General features: G+C 49.0%; 1 protein-coding gene and 2 pseudogenes across 2 annotated transcripts in view; 2 read left to right on the forward strand and 1 right to left on the reverse strand.

Annotated features, from left to right (window-relative positions):
- Window positions 1-19,204, forward strand: part of LOC147084094 (uncharacterized) — a 445,069-nt pseudogene that overhangs the window by 125,308 nt on the left and 300,557 nt on the right. The gene's annotated exons all lie outside the window — the stretch shown is intronic.
- LOC147084096 (uncharacterized) overlaps window positions 1-19,204 on the reverse strand; it is a 140,997-nt pseudogene that overhangs the window by 71,547 nt on the left and 50,246 nt on the right.
- On the forward strand, window positions 2,473-14,046 carry LOC147084097 (uncharacterized). Its single transcript, XM_085979873.1, has 2 exons — window positions 2,473-2,792; window positions 11,581-14,046. Exons 1-2 carry the CDS (start codon window positions 2,773-2,775, stop codon window positions 12,815-12,817), a joined length of 1,257 nt encoding a protein of 418 aa, XP_085835999.1. The 5' UTR covers window positions 2,473-2,772; the 3' UTR covers window positions 12,818-14,046.

Consider the following 19,204-nt stretch of genomic DNA (forward strand, 5'->3'; position numbering starts at 1 on the left):
CAGAAACATGGCAGATTAAATTTAATGTAGAGAAGTGTGAAGTGATTCATTTTGGCAGGAAGAATGAGGAGAGGCAATATAAACTAAATGGTCCAGTTTTAAAGAGGGTGCAGGAACAGAGAGGCCTCGGGGGGTATGGACACAAATCTTAGAAGGTGGCAGGACAAGTTGAGAAGGCTGTTAAAAAAGCAAACAGGATCCTTGACTTTATTAATAGAGGAATAGAGGACAAAAGCAAGCAGGTTATGCTAAGCCTTTATAAAACACTGGCTAGGCTTCCGCTGGGCACCACACTTTAGGAAGGATGTCAAGGCCTAAGAGAGGGTGCAGAAGAAATTTACGAGAATGGGACCAGGGATGAGGGACTTGAGTTACGTGGAGAGACGGGAGAAGCTGGGGTTGTTCTCCTTAAGCAAAGAAGATTAAGAGGAGATTTGATAGAGTTGTTCAAAATCAGGATGGATTTTGAGAGAGTAAATAAGGAGAAACCGTTTCCAATGGCTGAAGGGACAGAAACCAGATTTAAGGCGATTGGCAAAAGAACCAGAGGTGACATGAGGAAACAGATTTTTACACCAAGTTGTTGTGATCTGGAATGCGCTGCCTGAAAGGGCGGTGGAAGCAGATTCAATCGTCACTTTCATAAAGAAGTGGGTAAATACTTGAAGGGGAGACATTTACAGGGCGAGGGGGAAAGAGCAGGGGGGAGTGGGACTAATCGGAGAGCTCGACCAAAGAGCCGGCACAGGCATGGTGGGCCGAATGGCCTCCTTCTGTGCTGTTTCATTCGATGGTTCTGTCCCCATAATGAGACCTTCTCAGCCCCGGTGTCCTCCTGGTGAATCGGCCCGGCACCCCCTCCGAGGCCAGTGTGTCCCTTTCTGAGGTGCGGTGCCTGAAACTGAAGGCAGTCCTCCGGATGGGGCCTGAGCAAGGCTCTGGACAGCTGAGGCATGGCTGTGGATATCTGGAGTTGTGGTGTAGACAGTCCGACCTTGTCAAGTTAAGTGGGTGGCGATCAGGAGCAGGTGCCCTTTCCTCCCAGGGTGCTGTCACACTGCATTAGGGCTCATGGGATTGGGGGTAATATTAGCATGGATTGAGGACTGGTTAACGGTCAGAAAACAGAGAGTAGGAATAAATGGCTCATTTTCGGGCTGGCAGGCTGTAACTAGTGGGGTCCCGCAAGGATCAGTGCTGGGGCCTCAGCTATTCACAATCTCCATCAATGACTTAGATGAGGGGACCGAGTGCAATGTGTCCAAGTTTGCTGACGATACAAAGCTAGGTGGGAAAATAAGTTGTGAGGAGGAGACAAAGAGGCTGCAAAGGGATATAGACAGGTTAAGTGAATGGGCAAGAACATGGCAGATGGAATATAATGTGGAGAAGTGGGAAGTTATCTGCTTTGAACATAAGAAATAGGAGCAGGAATAGGCCACTTGGCCCCTCGAGCCTGTTCCGCCATTCAATAAGATCATGGCTGATCTTGGGCTCAAAGCCACTTCCCCGCCCGCTCCCGAGCACCCTTCGTGTTGAGTCTGTGCTTTCAAATGTAGTTATGCTGAATAACTGGACACAGACAACAGAAATACTTAAACAGGTCTTTAGTAACTGAGGGTCAGGGCTGAACTGGAATACACTTTGCTCCACAGGGTTTATATACCGGTGTGGTCACCACCGGTACTACAATGTACAGGAGCCATCAAAAAGTAGTCCATCACCTTAAGGTATCCTCTTAAGGTGATACAGGTTACATACACTACAATTCCTCCCCTTTTAGCTTAACAGTGTACACCCCAATTTAAACAATACATGGATAACATGTATACAACTTTCACACAAAACTGTTCAAAGATTCAGTCTCTGAGGAGGCCTCCTGATCCGGGCCGGATAACGCCTTTCAGGGGTCTCTGGTTCTCGTTGCTGGGGTGACTGATCCATTTGATCTCCTATGGATTGAACATCATCATGTACATACGAGTCTGAGGTAGATGCTACAGGCTCAATAACTTCTTCAACTGGTGTCTCTGCCGTAGACATGGGGTCGACCCTTGTTCTCGATTCCACAAGTTGGTCAGCATGACGACGTATTACGTTCTCTCCAACGTCTACCGTGTACATCAAGGGTCCTTGTCGGGCACGAATTGTTCCGGATTGCCATTTATCATTCCTATAGTCCCTGGCCAACACTGGTTGTCCTATTTCGAAACTCCGAGTGGCCTTGTTATTTACGTGCTGGAATTGCTTGTTTTCGACTTCCCTACGCACATTGGGTTTTAACAAATCCAACCGGGACCGCAACCTCCTGTTATAGAACATTATGGCAGGGCTTTGATTTGTCACTGCATGCGTGGCGTTTCGATATGCCATCAGGAAATTGTCCACCTTGTGTTGTAGTGGAATATGGTCTTCGCTCATGGCCTTTATCGCCTTTTTGAACGTTTGTACAAATCTCTCGGCCAACCCATTGGTAACCGGATGATATGGGGCAGATGTATAGTGTTTCACCCCATTCTTTTTCATGAATTTCTGGAATTCTTCTGACACGAACTGTGGTCCGTTATCTGAACATATTTGTTCCGGCAACCCATTCCTTGCAAATATGGTTCTTAGAACTGCGATTGTCTTTTCAGAGGTAGTGGTCGACATCTTAATCACTTCTGGCCATTTAGAATGTGCGTCTACCGCTATCAAAAACATGGAATCCATGAATGGACCTGCAAAGTCGATATGCACACGTTGCCATGGGGTTGAAGGCCATTCCCACGGATGCAGCGGTGCAATTGGAGGTACGTTTTGAACTTTTTGGCACCCTGAGCAGCTTTTAGTCAGATCCTCTATTTGTTTGTCGATACCTGGCCACCACACATAAGCCCTAGCAAGGCTTTTCATCTTGACTCCCCCCAGATGACCTTCATGCAGTTCCTTCAGAACTCTCTCCCTTAATTTAGGAGGAATAATCACCCTTGTTCCATACATCAATGTTCCTTGACAGATGGACAGCTGTTCTCGTCTGGCTGAGAATGCTGGTAACAGTGGGTCGCCATGTGCTGGCCATCCCTTCACTGTCAAATCGTAGACCCGAGACAGTGTCAGGTCGTTTCGGGTCTCTCTCTCAATACTCGCATTGGTGACTGGTAAGCATTCGATGATGGTCGAGTGAAATATCTCGACAGGGTCAACTGCCGGTGCCTCTTCCGCTGTAGGTAGTGGCAGGCGCGACAGCCCATCAGCATTACCATGTTGCTTTGTACTTTTGAATTCGATATCATATTGATGTGCCCCTAGGAAAAGGGACCATCTCTGAAGCCTCTGCACCGTCATAACCGGAACACCCTTCTTAGGGTTAAAAATGGAAACCAACGGCTGGTGATCTGTCAGCAGCGTAAACTTTTGGCCTTGCAGGTAATGGTTAAATTTCTTAACTCCCCACACGAGGCTGAGAGCCTCCCTATCTATCTGAGCATAGTTGCGCTCTGCGGAGGTCAATGATCTGGATGCGAAAGCGACTGGCCTTTCCAAGCCATTTGGCAACTTATGTGAGAGCACTGCCCCGATACCATATGGAGAAGCATCACACGCTAAGCGAATAGGCAGCGTTGGGTTAAAGTGAGCCAACACTTCCTTAGAGGTGATCAGTGCCTTGCTTTTTTGAAAAGCCCGCTTACAATCCTCGCTCCACTTCCATGGTACTCCCATTTGCAAAAGAATGTTCAGCGGGTGTAACACCGTGGATAAATTTGGCAGAAACTTGTGGTAATAGTTAACCAACCCAAGGAACGACCTCAACTGGGATACATTTTCCGGAGCGGGAGCTTTCACAACAGCTTCGATCTTGTCAGGTGACTTATGGAGCCCCTCCTGGTCAATGACGTGGCCGCAGTATGAGATTCGCTTTTGAAAGAACTCACATTTCTGGCGATTAACTCTGAGTCCATATTCTTTCAATCTGGTGAGCACCTGCTCCAAATTCGCGAGGTGCTCCTTATCATCATCTCCTGTAATCAGAATGTCATCCAGGTAGCATTGTGTGCCTGGAATTCCCTGCAATACCTGCTCCATGGCCCTTTGCCAAATCGCTGGAGCCAATGCCACTCCAAAAACCAGTCTATTATACCGATATAAGCCCTTATGTGTGTTGATCGTGAGATACTGGCGTGACGCTTCATCAACTTCCATCTGTAGGTATGCCTGCGCCAGGTCTATCTTGGTGAAGTGTTTCCCGCCAGACAGCGAAGCGAAGATATCTTCAATCCGCGGAAGCGGATATTGCACCGTGTGAAGAACCGGATTAACAGTGATCTTGAAATCGCCACAGATGCGAACCTTCCCAGGTTCTCCCGGCTTGTTGCTCAACGAACGCTTCATGGTGGGAACAATGGGCGTGGCCCATTCGCTCCAGTCCACCTTTGACAGTACTCCTGAACGTTCTAGCCCTTCCAGCTCTGCTTCGACAGCAGGTCGTATCGCATAAGGTACCGGTCTAGCTTTGAAAAATTTCAGGTTTGCATGTTCTTCAACCTTGATGTTTGCCGTAATTCCTTTCAGTGTTCCCAGTCCCTGTTGGAACACCTCCTTAGCATCGTCCAATATTCTGGACAGTCGTTTAGGTTTGACGTCGTCCTCTTTACAGGAATCTACAGTTAGTGCTTGTATGGAATGCCAGTCCACATTTATTCTCCGGATCCATTCCCGTCCCAGTAGTGGCGGACCTCCATCAGGTAACACATACAAGTCCATTTCCTGACTTTCTTTACCATTGTAGACCACCTTTACCTTTATCTTTCCGATGGGGTATACTATTTGCCCCGTGTATGTTTTCAATACAATCTCCGTATCCCTCAGGGGAATGTGTGAGAATAACCTTTTGTAATCTTGCTTATTCATGACCGTCAATGCCGATCCAGTGTCCCAATTCCATCTTCACTTGGACTCCTGCTATCTGAAGTGTGACCCAGATAGTTTGGTGGTCTGCTGTGTTACCCACATTATGTATTTTTAGACAACCCAGTTCCTTACTGCTGGAGTCTGAATCCGTCTTCTGTTCATCCGAACTGTTCTCTGTCACCTTGTGTACTTTTTTGTACTTCTCCTGCGGCGACTTTTTGCTGCTGGTCTTCTTTCCTGACCGGCATACTCTCGCTATGTGACCAAGTTTGCCACATTGCCTGCATTCTTTATCTTTGAACCAGCACTGGTTCTGGTCATGCGTTGTCCTTCCGCAACGATAGCACTTTACTGCGCCCAATGCCATTTCATTGGTGCTGAATTCCAATGGCCTTTGCTGCATTTCTGCAGTGCCTTGTGCTGCTGCCTCGTGTGATGCTGCAATGCTGAAAGCTTTGTCCAGCGTAAGATCCTTTTCCTCTAGCAGTCGCTTCTGGGTTCCTTCCCTTAGGAGCCCACACACAAACTTATCTCTCAGTGCGTCTGCTAGTCCTGTACCGAACTGACAGTACTTTGATAACTTGCACAGTTCAATTAAGAATTCAGCGTTGCTTTCTTCTTTCAGTTGAATTCTTTTGTAGAATTTAAATCGTTCCGCTATCAGCAGCGGCATGGGGTTTAAGTGCTCTTGCAGGATAGTAACAATATCCGCGAAACTCTTTCCTACCGGTTTATCTGGTGTTACAAGGTTCCTTAATAACCCGTACGTCTTCGCACCCATTGAGTTTAATAGGGTTAGTGCTTTCTTATCCACCGGTACCTCATTCGCTGTACAATAAACTTCAACGCGTTCCACATAAGTGGCCCAATCTTCCACATCGCTATCAAAAGCAGTGATGTTACCCGTTTTTGGCATCCTTGTTGAGTTTCCTTTCCTTCGGATTATGATTATTATTTTATTTTATTTTTCAAAATGGCGGCTTCCCGCACTTGGCGGCTTTTCCCGCGCTTGTCTTCTTCCCCCGCTGACTAAAAATGGCGATTACTGCGCTGTTGCCGTTCTCACCTCCCAGCGGTCCTTTATTTTCCCCGACGTTGCTGCTCTTGTTCCCCCGCCGCTCCCGCGGTCCTCGTGGACATAAACGCTTTTCTGGCTGCTGCGCGTCTCTGCCCCGATTGCAGTCCGGCCCCTGACACCGGCTGCGGTCGTGTTCTCCGCCCTTTTCGTCGTTTCCCTCCCCTTCTCTTACTGACAACTCGGCTGACTTCCCCCCGTGCCGCTCGATCGGGCTTACCCGCCGCTGTCGTCGAAGGGATGTTCAGTGATGTTAGACTTCGTGGCCAGAAACCAGCCCGGGTTCCCGATTGCCTCCCGTGCTATGCAGTGCCCAGCAGGATGTTGAGGGTGGATGTCCTTGTTCGACGCCCGTTTCAGAGGCGAAGCTTCCTTTGATGCAACTGCCGCTAGGTAAGACCAGACTCGTCGCCACTGTTGAGTCTGTGCTTTCAAATGTAGTTATGCTGAATAACTGGACACAGACAACAGAAATGCTTAAACAGGTCTTTAGTAACTGAGGGTCAGGGCTGAACTGGAATACACTTTGCTCCACAGGGTTTATATACCGGTGTGGTCACCACCGGTACTACAATGTACAGGAGCCATCAAAAAGTAGTCCATCACCTTAAGGTATCCTCTTAAGGTGGTACAGGTCACATACACTACACTTCGCTCCCTTATCTTGCCAAAAATCTGTCTATCTCCACCTTAAATGTATTTAATGACCCAGCCTCCACGGCTCTCTGGGGCAGAGAATTCCACAGATTTAAGACCCTCTGGGTGAAGAAATTCCTCCTCATCTCTGTCCTAAATGGCTTACTCCTTTTGCTTAGACTGTGACCCCTGGTTCTGGACTCCCCGGCCATCGGGAACATCCTTCCTGCATCCAGTCTGTCCAGTCCTGTTAGAATTTTATAAGTTTCAATTAGATCCCCTCTCATTCTTCTAAACTCCAGTGAGTATAAGCCCAATCGACCCAATCTCTCCTCATACGTCATTCCTGCCATCCCAGGTATCAGCCTGGTGAATATTCGCTGCACTCCCTCCATGGCAAGAACATCCTTCCTCAGATAAGGCGACCAAAACTGCACTCAATGCTCAAGGTGTTGTCTCACCAAGGCCCTGTACAACTGCAGCAAGACATCCTTGTTCTTGTACTCGAAACCTCTCGCTATGAAGGCCAACATACCATTTGCCTTCTTAACCGCCTGCTGCACCTGCATGCTTACCTTCAGCGACTGGTGCACAAGGACACTTCCCCTTCTCCCAATCTATTGCCGTTCAGATAATAAGCTGCCTTCCTGTTTTTGCCACCAAACTGGATAACCTCACATTTGTCCACATTATCCTGCATCTGCCATGCTTCTGCCCAATCACCCAACCTGCCCAAATCATACTGGAGCTTCTCGGCATCCTCCTCAGAGCACACATGTCCACCCAACTTTGTGCCGTCTGCAAACTTGGAGATATTACATCTAGTTGCCTCGTCTAGATTATTTATATATATTGTGAATAGCTGGGGTCCTAGGACCGATTCCTGTGGTACGCCACTAGTCACTGCCTGCCACTCGGAAAAAGAGCCGTTTATTCCAACTCTTTGCTTCCTGTCTGCCAACCAGTTCTTTATCCAAGTCAGTACCTTGCCCCCAATCCCATGTGCCTTAACTTTACACGCTAATCTCTTATGCGGGACCTTATCGAAAGCCTTCTGAAAGTCCAAATACACCACATCCACTGGTTCTCCCTTATCTATTCTACCAGTTACATCCTCAAAAAATTCCAGTAGATTAGTCAAGCATGATTTACCTTTTGTAAATCCATGTTGACTTTGTCCGATCCTGTCACTTTTTTTTACATCTTTTATAATGGACTCTAGCATTTTCCCCACTACCGATGTCAGGCTTACCGGTCTATAATTCCCCGTTTTCTCTCTACCACCTTTTTTGAATAGTGGGGTAACATTAGCTACCCTCCAATCCATGGGAAGTGTTCCAGAGTCTATCGAATTTTGGAAGATGACCAGCAATTCTGTCCCTCTAGTGCTACTTGTCTCTCCCAGTCCTCTCTTCACCTTGTTTCTCCTCTCTAATGTTTCATCCTGGTGCCCATCCCCCTGTCTAATTAATTTAAACCCTCCCCCACAGCACTAGTTAACCGTCCCATGAGGACATTGGGCCCAGCTCTGTTGAGGTGCAACCTGTCCACCTTGGACAGGTCCCTCCTGCCCCAGAACTGGTCCCTCCTGCCCCAGGAATCTGAAGTCCTGCAATATTTCTCTTTCAGGTACTTATCCAATTCCCTTTTGAAAGCGGTGATTGAATCTGCCTCCACCACCCTTTCAGGCAGTGCATTCCAGATCCTAACCACTCGCTGCGTAAAAAAGTTTTTCCTCATGTCGCCTTTGGTTCTTTTGTCAATCACCTTAAATCTGTGTCCTCTGGTTCTCGACCCCTCTGCCAATTGGAAGAGTTTCTCTCTGTCTACTCTGTCCAGACCCCTCTTGATTTTGAACACCTCTATCAAATCTCCTCTCAATCTTCTCTGCTCCAAGGAGAACAACCCCAGCTTCTCCAGTCTATCCATGTAACTGAAGTCCCTCATCCCTGGAATCATTCTCATAAATCTTTTCTGCACCCTCTCTAAGGCCTTCACATCCTTCCTGAAGTGCGGTGCCCAGGATTGGACACAATACTCCAGTTGAGGCCAAACTAGTGTTTTATAAAGGTTCATCATAATTTCAACACTTTTGTACTCTATACCTCTATTCATGAAGCCCAGGTTCCCGTAAGCTTTTTTAACTGCTTTCTCAACCTGCCCTGCCACCTTCAATGATTTGTGCACATATACCCCTCAGTCTCTCTGTTCATGCACCCACTTTAGGATTGTACCCTTTAGTTTAGATTTCCTTTCCTCATTCTTTCTACCAAAATGTATCACTTCACATTTTTCTGCATTAAATTTAATCTGCCACGTGTCCGCCCATTCCACCAGCCTGTCTATGTCCACTTGAAGTCTATCACTATCTTCCTCACTGTTCACTATACTTCCAAGTTCTGTGTCATCTGCAAATTTTGAAATTGTGCCTTGTACACCCACATCCAAGTCATTAATATACATCAAGAAAACCAGTGGCCCTAGAACCGACCCCTGGGGAACGCCACTGTGTACCTTCCTCCAGTCTGAAAAACAACCGTTCACCACTACTCACTGTTTCCTGTCACTTAGCCAATTCCCTATCCATGCAGCCACTGTCCCTTTTACTCCATGGGCTTCAACTTTGCTGGTAAGCCTATTATGTGTCACTTTGTCGAACGCCTTTTGGAAATCCATGCACACCACGTCAACCGCATTGCCCTCATCAACCCTCTCTGTTACCTCATCAAAAAACTCCATCAAGTTGGTTAAACACGATTTGCCTTTAACAAATCCGTGCTGGCTTTCCTTAATTAATCCACACTGTTAATTTTGTCCCTGATTTTTGTTTCTAAAAGCTTCCCCACTCCCGAGGTCAAAATGACTGGCCCGAGGTTGCTGGGTTTGTCCTTACACCCTTTTTTGAACAAGGGTGTGACATTTGCAATTCTCCAGTCCTCTGGCACCACCCCAGTTTCTAATGAGGATTTGGAAGGTTATGGCCAGTACCTCCGCAATTTCTTCCTTCACTTCCCTCAGCGTACTAGGATGCTTCCCATCCGGTCCTGGTGACTTATCTACTTTAAGTACAGCCAGCCTTTCTAGTACCTTGTCTTTATCAATTTTATCCCATCCAGTATCTCCTCTACCTCCTCCTTCACTATGTCTATGGCAGCATCTTCTTCCTTGGTGAAGACAGATGCAAAGTACTGATTTAGTACCTCAGCCTTACCCTCTGCCTCCGTGCGTAGGTCTCCTTTTTGGTCCCTAATCGGCCCCACCCCTCCTCTAACTACCTGTTTATTATTTATATGCCTATAGAAGACTTTTGGACTACCTTTTATGTTAGCTGCTATTCTATTCTCAGGCTCTCTCTTTGCCCTTCGTATTTTCTTTTTCACTTCTCCTCTGAACTTTCTATATTTAGCCTGATTCTCAGATGTATTCTCGACCTGACATCTGTCATACACGCTCTTTTTCTGCTTCATCTTACTCTCTATCTCTTTCGTCATCCAGGGAGCTCTGACTTTAGTTGCCCTACATTTCCCCTTAGTGGGAATGTACCTCGACTGTACCTGAATTATTTCCTCTTTAAAGGCAGCCCATTGTTCCTCTACAGTTTTGCCTGCCAATCTTTGATTCCAATTTACCAGGGCCAGATCCATTCTCATCCCACTGAAATTGGCCTTGCCCCACAGTGCAGTGGATGTGCTCTAGACTGCACTCCCCCCCCACCCCCCACCGAGGTGTCGTCACCCTTACCGGGATTCAGCACTGAAAACCGGTTTGAGAGCGCCGCACTCCCGGGGGATTCCTGCACTGCCTTGCCTCCTCAAACCCTGCTGGGCGGCCACCCAGTTACAATTCCCACGAACTGTCTGTGGCTGTGGGGTGACCACCTCCTGGAACGTGCGCTCCAGGAAACTCTCAGCCTCCCGTCTGCCCGGCAGTGACTGCAGCCGTTCCCCAAGCTCAGAGACCCTGAGCTCGAGTTCCAGCCACTGGAGGCGCTTCCTGCACACGCGGTTCACCAGGACATGTGAAGCGTCCCGGAGTTCCCGCATGGCACAGGAATTGCAGCCATCAGTCCCATCGTTTGGCTTAAAATCTGTCTACTTAAGCTATAGATATATCTGATGTGAGGTTAGTGTGCCCTTACCCCTGTTTATTATTCAATCAGTGATTGTCCCTTTGCCAGGCCCGCTGCCTGCGGCCCCTCTCCCAGATTCCAGCCCCAGCTCTGTGCTGCCTGCGGCCCCTCTCCCAGATTCCAGCTCCAGCTCTGTGCTGCCTGTGGCCCCTCTCCCAGATTCCAGCTCCAGCTCTGTGCTGCCTGCGGCCCCTCTCCCAGATTCCAGCTCCAGCTCTGTGCTGCCTGCGGCCCCTCTCCCAGATTCCAGCTCCAGCTCTGTGCTGCCTGCGGCCACTCTCCAAGATTCCAGCTCCAGCTCTGTGCTGCCTGTGGCCCCTCTCCCAGATTCCAGCTCCAGCTCTGTGCTGCCTGCGGCCACTCTCCAAGATTCCAGCTCCAGCTCTGTGCTGCCTGCGGCCCCTCTCCCAGAATCCAGCTCCAGCTCTGTGCTGCCTGCGGCCCCTCTCCAAGGTTCCAGCTCCAGCTCTGTGCTGCCTGCGGCCACTCTCCAAGATTCCAGCTCCAGCTCTGTGCTGCCTGCGGCCACTCTCCAAGATTCCAGCTCCAGCTCTGTGCTGCCTGCAGCCACTCTCCCAGATTCCAGCCCCAGCTCTGTGCTGCCTGCGGCCCCTCTCCCAGATTCCAGCTCCAGCTCTGTGCTGCCTGCGGCCCCTCTCCCAGATTCCAGCTCCAGCTCTGTGCTGCCTGCGGCCCCTCTCCCAGATTCCAGCCCCAGCTCTGTGCTGACTGAGCTGCTCTCACCTGGGGACAACTGGAACCTGAAAATCAGCTTCACTGCCCCTGGGCTGGGAAAGAGCGACATGAGACAACATTCTCCCTCTTACTACTTTCTACACTCCTTTTACAGGGTTTCAGAAATGGAGCATTTACAGACAGTAAGCTCAGACCAAACATCACCTCAGGATCAGACAGAGTCGCTCGATTCATCAGGACCTGAATATCATCGGCCTTTGCACATGGAAGGAGAGAGCAGAGATTGCAGTGCTGACAAACCGCTCACGTGTTCCATGTGTGGACTCGCCTTCAGCCGATTGCCTGCCTTGGCGAGACACGTGCACCGTCACACCGGGGAGAAACCGGGTAAAGGTGGGGACAGCGGGAAGAGATTCAGTTCCCCATCTGCGTCAGATGCTCATCGGCGCAGTCACCCTGGGGACAGTCCGTTCACCTGCTCCGTGTGTGGGAAGGGATTTGTTTATCCATCCCACCTGCTGAGACACCAGCAAGCTCACTCCGATGAGAGAGCGTTTAAATGTTCTGACTGTGGGAAGAGCTTCAAATACTCCGGGGCTGTGACCAGACACCAGCTTGTTCACACCGATGAGAGTCCGTTTACATGTTCTGACTGTGGGAAGAGTTTTAAAACCTCCAGGGTTCTGACCAGACACCAGCGAGTTCACACTGGGGAGAGGCCATTTCCCTGCTCTGTGTGTGGGAAGGGATTCTCTGATTCATCTACCCTGCTGAGACACCAGCTTGTTCACACTGATGAGAAACCATTTAAATGTTCGGTCTGTCAGAAGAGCTTTAAATGCACCAGGGATCTGAAGGAACACCAGCTTGTTCACACTGATGAGAGAGCCTTTACATGTTCTGACTGTGGGAAGAGCTTTAAATGCTCTGGGGCTCTGACCACACACCAGCTTGTTCACACTGATGAGAAACCATTTAAATGTTCGGTCTGTCAGAAGAGCTTTAAACGCCCTGGGGATGTGAAGGAACACCAGCTTGTTCACACTGATGAGAGACCGTTTAAATGTTCTGACTGTGGGAAGAGCTTTAAATGCTCCGGGGCTCTGACCACACACCAGCTTGTTCACACTGATGAGAAACCATTTAAATGTTCTGTCTGTCAGAAGAGCTTTAAATACTCCGGGGCCCTGAAGCGACACCATCTTGTTCACACTGATGAGAAATCATTTAAATGTTCTGACTGTGGGAAGAGCTTTAAAGCATCTGGGGACCTGAAGCAACACCAGCGAGTTCGCACTGATGAGAGAGCGTTTAAATGTTCTGACTGTGGGAAGAGCTTTAAACGCTCCAATCACCTGCTGAGACACCAGCGAGTTCACACTGTTCTGTAGCGCAGGGCCCTGCAGACAGCTGGGGTGACATGAACGTGGAATGGATGAATGTTTTATAAATTCTTGTACTATTGTTTAATCTTTCAATCTGTTGTGCTGATGATTTCCTTGATTTGACTGTTAATGTTATTTTTGTTTTTCTCCTTATCACAGGCAATTGCCTATTAAAAGTCAACCATCACAACCAATAAAACCTGTAACATAACCAAAAAAAGTTTAAAGGAAACATAAATTAAATTAAAATTCTATTTTCGGTGGTGATGATGCACGCCAGTCCCTCCGGTACCCACCGGTCACGGAAGGCCTCGAGCGCGCCGGTGGACTGTTCATGTTATTACATCGAATGTACAGCACAGAAACAGGCCATTCGGCCCAACTGGTCCATGCCGGGGTTTATGCTCCACGCGAGCCTCCTCTGACATATCCTCCTATGTTTATCTGGCTTCTCCTTAAATACATCTATACCATTGGCCTCAATAATAATAATAATCAACTTTATTGTCATTGTTAGTGCACAAGTGCAGTACAACGAAATGTAGGCTTGCGGCTCCCGAGAATGTACATTTAGATTAAGACATTTAAACATTCAACATACATTTGGCTTGTAATACATTAACATAAACATAACCATAATAAAGTGCATTGGCAGATGTGCAGGCTTTAGAGTTTATTTGTGGAGTTCAGTAGGATGACAGCCCTGGGAAAGAAGCTGTTCCTAAATCTGGTCGTACGGGTGCGAATGCATCTGTAGCGTCTCCCAGATGGCAGGAGGGCGAACATACTGTGGCTGGGGTGGGTAGGGTCTTTGGTGATGGACCGTGACCTCCGTAAACAGCGTTTCTGGTATATGTGCTCTATGGTCGGTAGCCGGGTGCCGGTAATGCGTTGGGCAGTTTTGACTACCCGCTGCAGGGCTTTCCGGTCATAGTAGCTACAGCTGCCATACCATACTGTGATACAGTTCGTCAGGATGCTCTCTATTGTGCAGCGGTAAAAGTTAGAGAGGATCAGGGGTGACAGGTTACATCTCTTCAGCCTCCTTAGGAAATATAGGCGCTGCTGGGCCTTCTTCACCAGAGAGGAGGTATTGAAGGACCAGGAAAGGTCTTCCGTGATGTGGACTCTGAGGAACTTAAAGCTGTCCACAACTACTCCTTGTGGTAGCGAGTTCCACATTCTCATCACTCTCTGGGTAAAGAAGTTTCTCCTGAATTCCCTCCTGGATTTATTGGTGACTTTTTTATTTATAGCCCCATAAATATGATGAGATTCTGTTAAGCTGACCAGTATGTTGTTGTACTTTGTCTTTTTCTGATGAATGAAACATTACTGAGCCCCTGTACCCGTGTTATGGGATGAAGTGCCAGACAAGTGAAGGCACAACGTCTGGGTGTGAATCTGATAATAACCTCATGGACCATATAGGTGTGATAACCAGACGGGCTTGTGGTTATAGTCTGGTCACAGATGGACTAAATTCCCTGAGTTAGCAGGAGTTCAGGAGGCGGTCAACAGACGGGTCCAAACAATCCCATTTCCTGAGCGGTAACCAAGCTTGTGTATAAGAACAGGCCACTTAAGCCGTTGTCAGTTGGAACAGACTCGAGAAGATCGCGCGCGAATCCACTGTACTTCTATTCTCCAGATTGAGGGAATTATCACCCGATCTGTGTTATGCAGCGCTCTTAATAAAGTCTGGAGAGACAATTTGTGTTCTTGTGAGCTTGATTATCTGGTATCCGAAACCCTGGGACTCCCGATCATTAGAGTCAACCTCAGTGCGTGGAAAGGGATTCCCTGGTGTATCCCACCCGCTGACACACCAGAGTGTCCACAGTGTGACTGTGGTGGGTCGATTCCACTGTTTCCGATGCCTTTAATCACATCCAGGACTGAACCATGTTAATTCAAGCAACTGGGGCTTGTTAATGTTAAGAGCCCCCAATAACTGGGCTGGATTTAAAGATTATTCCCTGTTCTCTCAGTACTAGTGAGCAGAGAGAAGCTGATGTTATAGAATCATAGAGCACAGTAGGATGCCTTTCGGCCCATCGTGCTGGTGCTGACTCTCTGAAAGAGCGATGCATTTAGTCCCACTGCCCTGCTCTTTCCCCACAGCCCTGCAAATTTCTGCCTTTAGTATATATCCAATTCCCTTTTGAAAGTTACTATTGAATCTGCTTCCACCTCCCATTCAGGCAGTGCATTCCAGATCACCACAATTCGCTGAGTAAAAAAAGTCTCCTCATTTCCTCTCTAGATTCTTTTGCCAATGATCTGAAATCTGTGTCCTCTCGTTACCGACCCTCCTGCCAGTGACAACAGCTTCTCCTTGTTTGCTCGATCAAAACCCCTCATAATTTTGAGCACCTCGATCACAGCTCCACTTAACCGTCTCTGCTCCAAGTTATATTGCCAGTGTTTTGTGAATTGTTGCTTTGATCGAGGTGCTGGATGTCCGTGCCTGGGGAATGGGACATTCTATCCTCGTGAGCACCGAGTGTCAACATCCAGCAATCTCTAGTCAGGGACTGTCTTTTTAAACTGCCTCACCTCAGCTTTTTGACTCCCTGATTTCATTATTAAACATTTCAGAGTTTTTGCAGGCTGACCAAGGCTGAACAGATAAATAGAAACATAGAAGATAGGAGCAGGAGTAGGCCATTCGGCCCCTCGAGCCTGCTCCGCCATTCAATGAGATCATGGCTGATCATCCAAATTCAATACCCTGTCCCTGTCTTCTCCCCATATCTCTTGATCCCTTTAGCCTTAAGAAATATATCTAACTCCTTGAATACATTTAATGAATTGGCCTCAATTGCCTTGTGTGGTAGAGAATTCCACAGGTTCACCACTCTCTGGGTGAAGAAATTCCTCCTCATCTCTGTCCTAAATGGCTTACCCCTTATCCTTAGACTTAGAGATGAAGAGGAATTTCTTCACCCAGAGAGTGGTGAACCTGTGGAATTCTCTACTACAGAAGGCAGTAGAGGCCAATTCATTAAATATATTCAAGAAGGAGTTGGATATATTTCTTAAGGCTAAAGGGATCAAGGGATATGGGGAGAAGGCAGGGACAGGGTACTGATGTGGATGATCAGTCATGATCTCATTGAATGGCGGAGCAGGCTCGAGGGGCCAAATGGCCGACCCCTGTTCCTATCTTCTATGTTTCTTCTTTGTTTAATCTGAAGAAACAATGAAAGGGGGGCGGGAGTCCCTTTAAATGTGGAGAAGGTGGGCATCCCTTTAAATGTAGAGGGGGTGGGTGTCCCTTTCATTGTGGAGGGGGTGGTTGTCCCTTTAAATGTGGAGGGGAGAGGGTGGATGTCCCTTTAAATGTGGAGGGGTGGATGTCCCTTTAAATGTGGAGAGGCGGGGCCGCGCATGCTCATTCGGCCCCCTCACCACAACACGAGGCTGCCAGTGCGCCTGCGCGGGGCCTCCGGGTAGCAGACGGATGGCCGGGCCCGGGGAAGAGGCGGAATCAGCGGCCGGGGTAGAGTAAAGTGTTTGGGGAAGCAATTTAAATTGAGGTGACGGGGGGAGCGGAGAGCGAGATTATGAAGTAAACTACGAGAAAAACCAAACCTGAGAGGCGGGCGGGACCTCTGCGGACGCCGAATGGAGTGGATTGCGCCGCGTGGGGGGGGGCGGAGTGAGCCGGAGCAATGTGATTCTGACTGACGGGAGCGCTGATCAACAGGAAGAGGACTGAACTGGACGGCTTGGTCCTCCAACCAATGGTGGTGCGGCTAGGGGGCGGGACCTTCCTCCCCGGTGCTGGTGGGCTGGGAATAACAACAGAAAATGCTGGAAAAACTCAGCAGGTCAGGCAACATCCGTGGAGAGAAATTTGAGTTGACGTTTCGGGTTGAGACCCTTCTTCAAAACTGAAAATAAAGGAAAATAGATCGAAGGCAGTGCTGCGATCGAACAAAAGAACTAAGAGACAATAAAAGGTATTCGAACCCAGACGAGATGGTAATAGGCCAGTGGAGACAAAAGGCCGCTGAGATTAGGTGTGAAGTGTACTGGCAGGTAAGAGATAGCTGCCAGGTGGGAGAGAGAAACAAACAGAAAGGGGGGGGGGCGGTGGGGGAAGACCCAAAACAAAGGTGTGGAAAAAATTATAAGTAAAAAGGTAATAGGGGCCGAGGTTATGATCTGAAATTGTTGAACTTGATATTGAGTCCAGAAGGCTGCAAAGTGCCTAATCGGAAGATGAGGTGCTGTTCCTCGAGTTTACGTTGAGCTTCCGTGGAACGATGGAAGAGGCGAAGGACGGTGAGGTCTGAGTTGGAATGGAGCGGTGAATTAAAAGGACAGACGACCGGAAGACAATTTCAGATCATAACCTCGGCCCCTATTACCTTTCTACTTATAATTTTTTCCACCCCTTTGTTTTGGGTCTCTTTCCCCGCCCCCCCCCCCCGCCCTTTCCTTTTGTTTCTCTCTCCCACCTGGCAGCTGTCTCTTACCTGTCAGTACACTTCACACCTAATCTCAGCTGCCTTTTGTCTCCCACTGGCCTATTACCATCTCGTCTGGGTTCGAATACCTTTTATTGTCTCTTTTAGTTCTTCTGTTCGATCGCAGCACTGCCTTCGATCTGTTTTATTTTATTTTCAGTTTTGAAGAAGGGTCTCAACCTGAAACGTCAACTCAAATTTCTCTCCACGGATGTTGCCTGACCTACTGAGTTTTTCCAGCATTTTTTGTTGTTATTTCGGATTTCCAGCATCTGCAGTATTTTGCTATCGTACTGGTGGGCTGGGGCCCGATTGTGATGCCATCAGAGGAAGAGGCCCATTCAGGTGGATGGAGGCCGGCCCGGGCCTCTCACTGACGGGAGCGCTGACCAATAGGAAGCGGGCTGAGCTGGGAGGACTGAACTGGGCGGTCTGGTCCTCCAACCAATGGCGGCGCGGCAAGGGGGCGGGACCTTGGTTTCCAGCTCAGGTGCGCTGGGGCCGATTGTGACGCGCTGTCCCCAGGTGAGAGCAGCTCAGTCAGCACAGAGCTGGGGCTGGAATCTGGGAGAGGGGCCGCAGGCAGCGGGCCTGGCAAAGGGGCACAAGCTTCACAATACAAGCTTCTTTCAAATGCAAAATTGTTTCCTACACACAGCCTGGGTCACTCTGCAAAAAAAACTGTTTAACAATTCATCATAACTCCCCTGCTTTAGGAGAGGCGTAGAGTGCAAAAGCAAGGAAGTTATGATGAAACTGTGTAAAAGACTGGAGTCAGCTGTGGCTCAGTGGATAGCAGAGTCAGAAGGTTGTGGGTTCAAATCCCGCTCCAGGGACTTGAGCACATAAAGCGAGGCTGACACTCCAGTGCAGTACTGAGGGAGCGTTGCACTGTCGGAGGGGCAGTACTGAGGGAGCGCCGCACTGTCGGAGGGGCAGTACTGAGGGAGCGTTGCACTGTCGGAGGGCCAGTACTGAGGGAGCGCTGCACTGTCGGAGGGGCAGTACTGAGGGAGCGCTGCACTGTTGGAGGGTCAGTAGTGAGGGAGCGCCGCAATGTCGGAGGGGCAGTACTGAGGGAGCGCTGCACTGTCGGAGGGGCAGTACTGAGGGAGAGCCGCACTGTCGGAAGGTCAGTACTGAGGGAGCGCCGCAATGTCGGAGGGGCAGTACTAAGGGAGCGCTGCACTGTCGGAGGGGCAATACTGAGGGAGCGCCGCACTGTCGGAGGGGCAGTACTGGGAGAGTGCCGCACTGTTGGAGGGTCAGTACTGAGGGAGCGCCGCACAGTCGGAGGGGCAGTACTGAGGGAGTGCTGCACTGTCGGAGGGGCAGTACCGAGGGAGCTCTGCACTGTCGGAGGGGCAATACTGAGGGAGTGCTGCTCTATCGGAGGGGCTGTACTGTGGGAGCGCCGCACTGTTGGAGGGGTGGTACTGAGGGAGTGCCGCATTGTCGGAGGGGCTGTAATGTGGAGCGCCGCATTGTCGGAGGGGCAGTAATGAAGGAGCGCTGCAGTATCGGAGGTGCCGTCTTATGGATGAGACGTTAAACCGAGGCCCCCGTCTGCCCCCTCAGGTGGACGTAAAAGATCCCGTGGTGCTATTTCGAAGAAGTTATCCCCGGTGTTTTGAGCCCAATATTTATCCCTCAATCAACATGATGAAGAAACAGATTATCTGGTCATTATCACATTGCTGTTTGTGGGAGCTTGCTGTGCGCAAATTGACTGCCACGTTTCCCACATTACAACAGTGACTACACTTCAAAAGTACTTCATTGGCTGTAAAGCGCTTTGGGACGTCCGGTGGTCATGAAAGGCGGTTAAGAAGGCAAATGCTATGCTGGCCTTCATTACAAGAGGATTTGAGTACAGGAGTAAAGAAGTCTTACTCCAATTATATCTTCTTCTTAG

The sequence above is a fragment of the Somniosus microcephalus genome, unplaced genomic scaffold (assembly GCF_052327205.1).
Source record: "Somniosus microcephalus isolate GS21.2 unplaced genomic scaffold, FLI_Smic_1.0 scaffold2, whole genome shotgun sequence".
NCBI classification, from domain to species: Eukaryota; Metazoa; Chordata; class Chondrichthyes; order Squaliformes; family Somniosidae; genus Somniosus; species Somniosus microcephalus.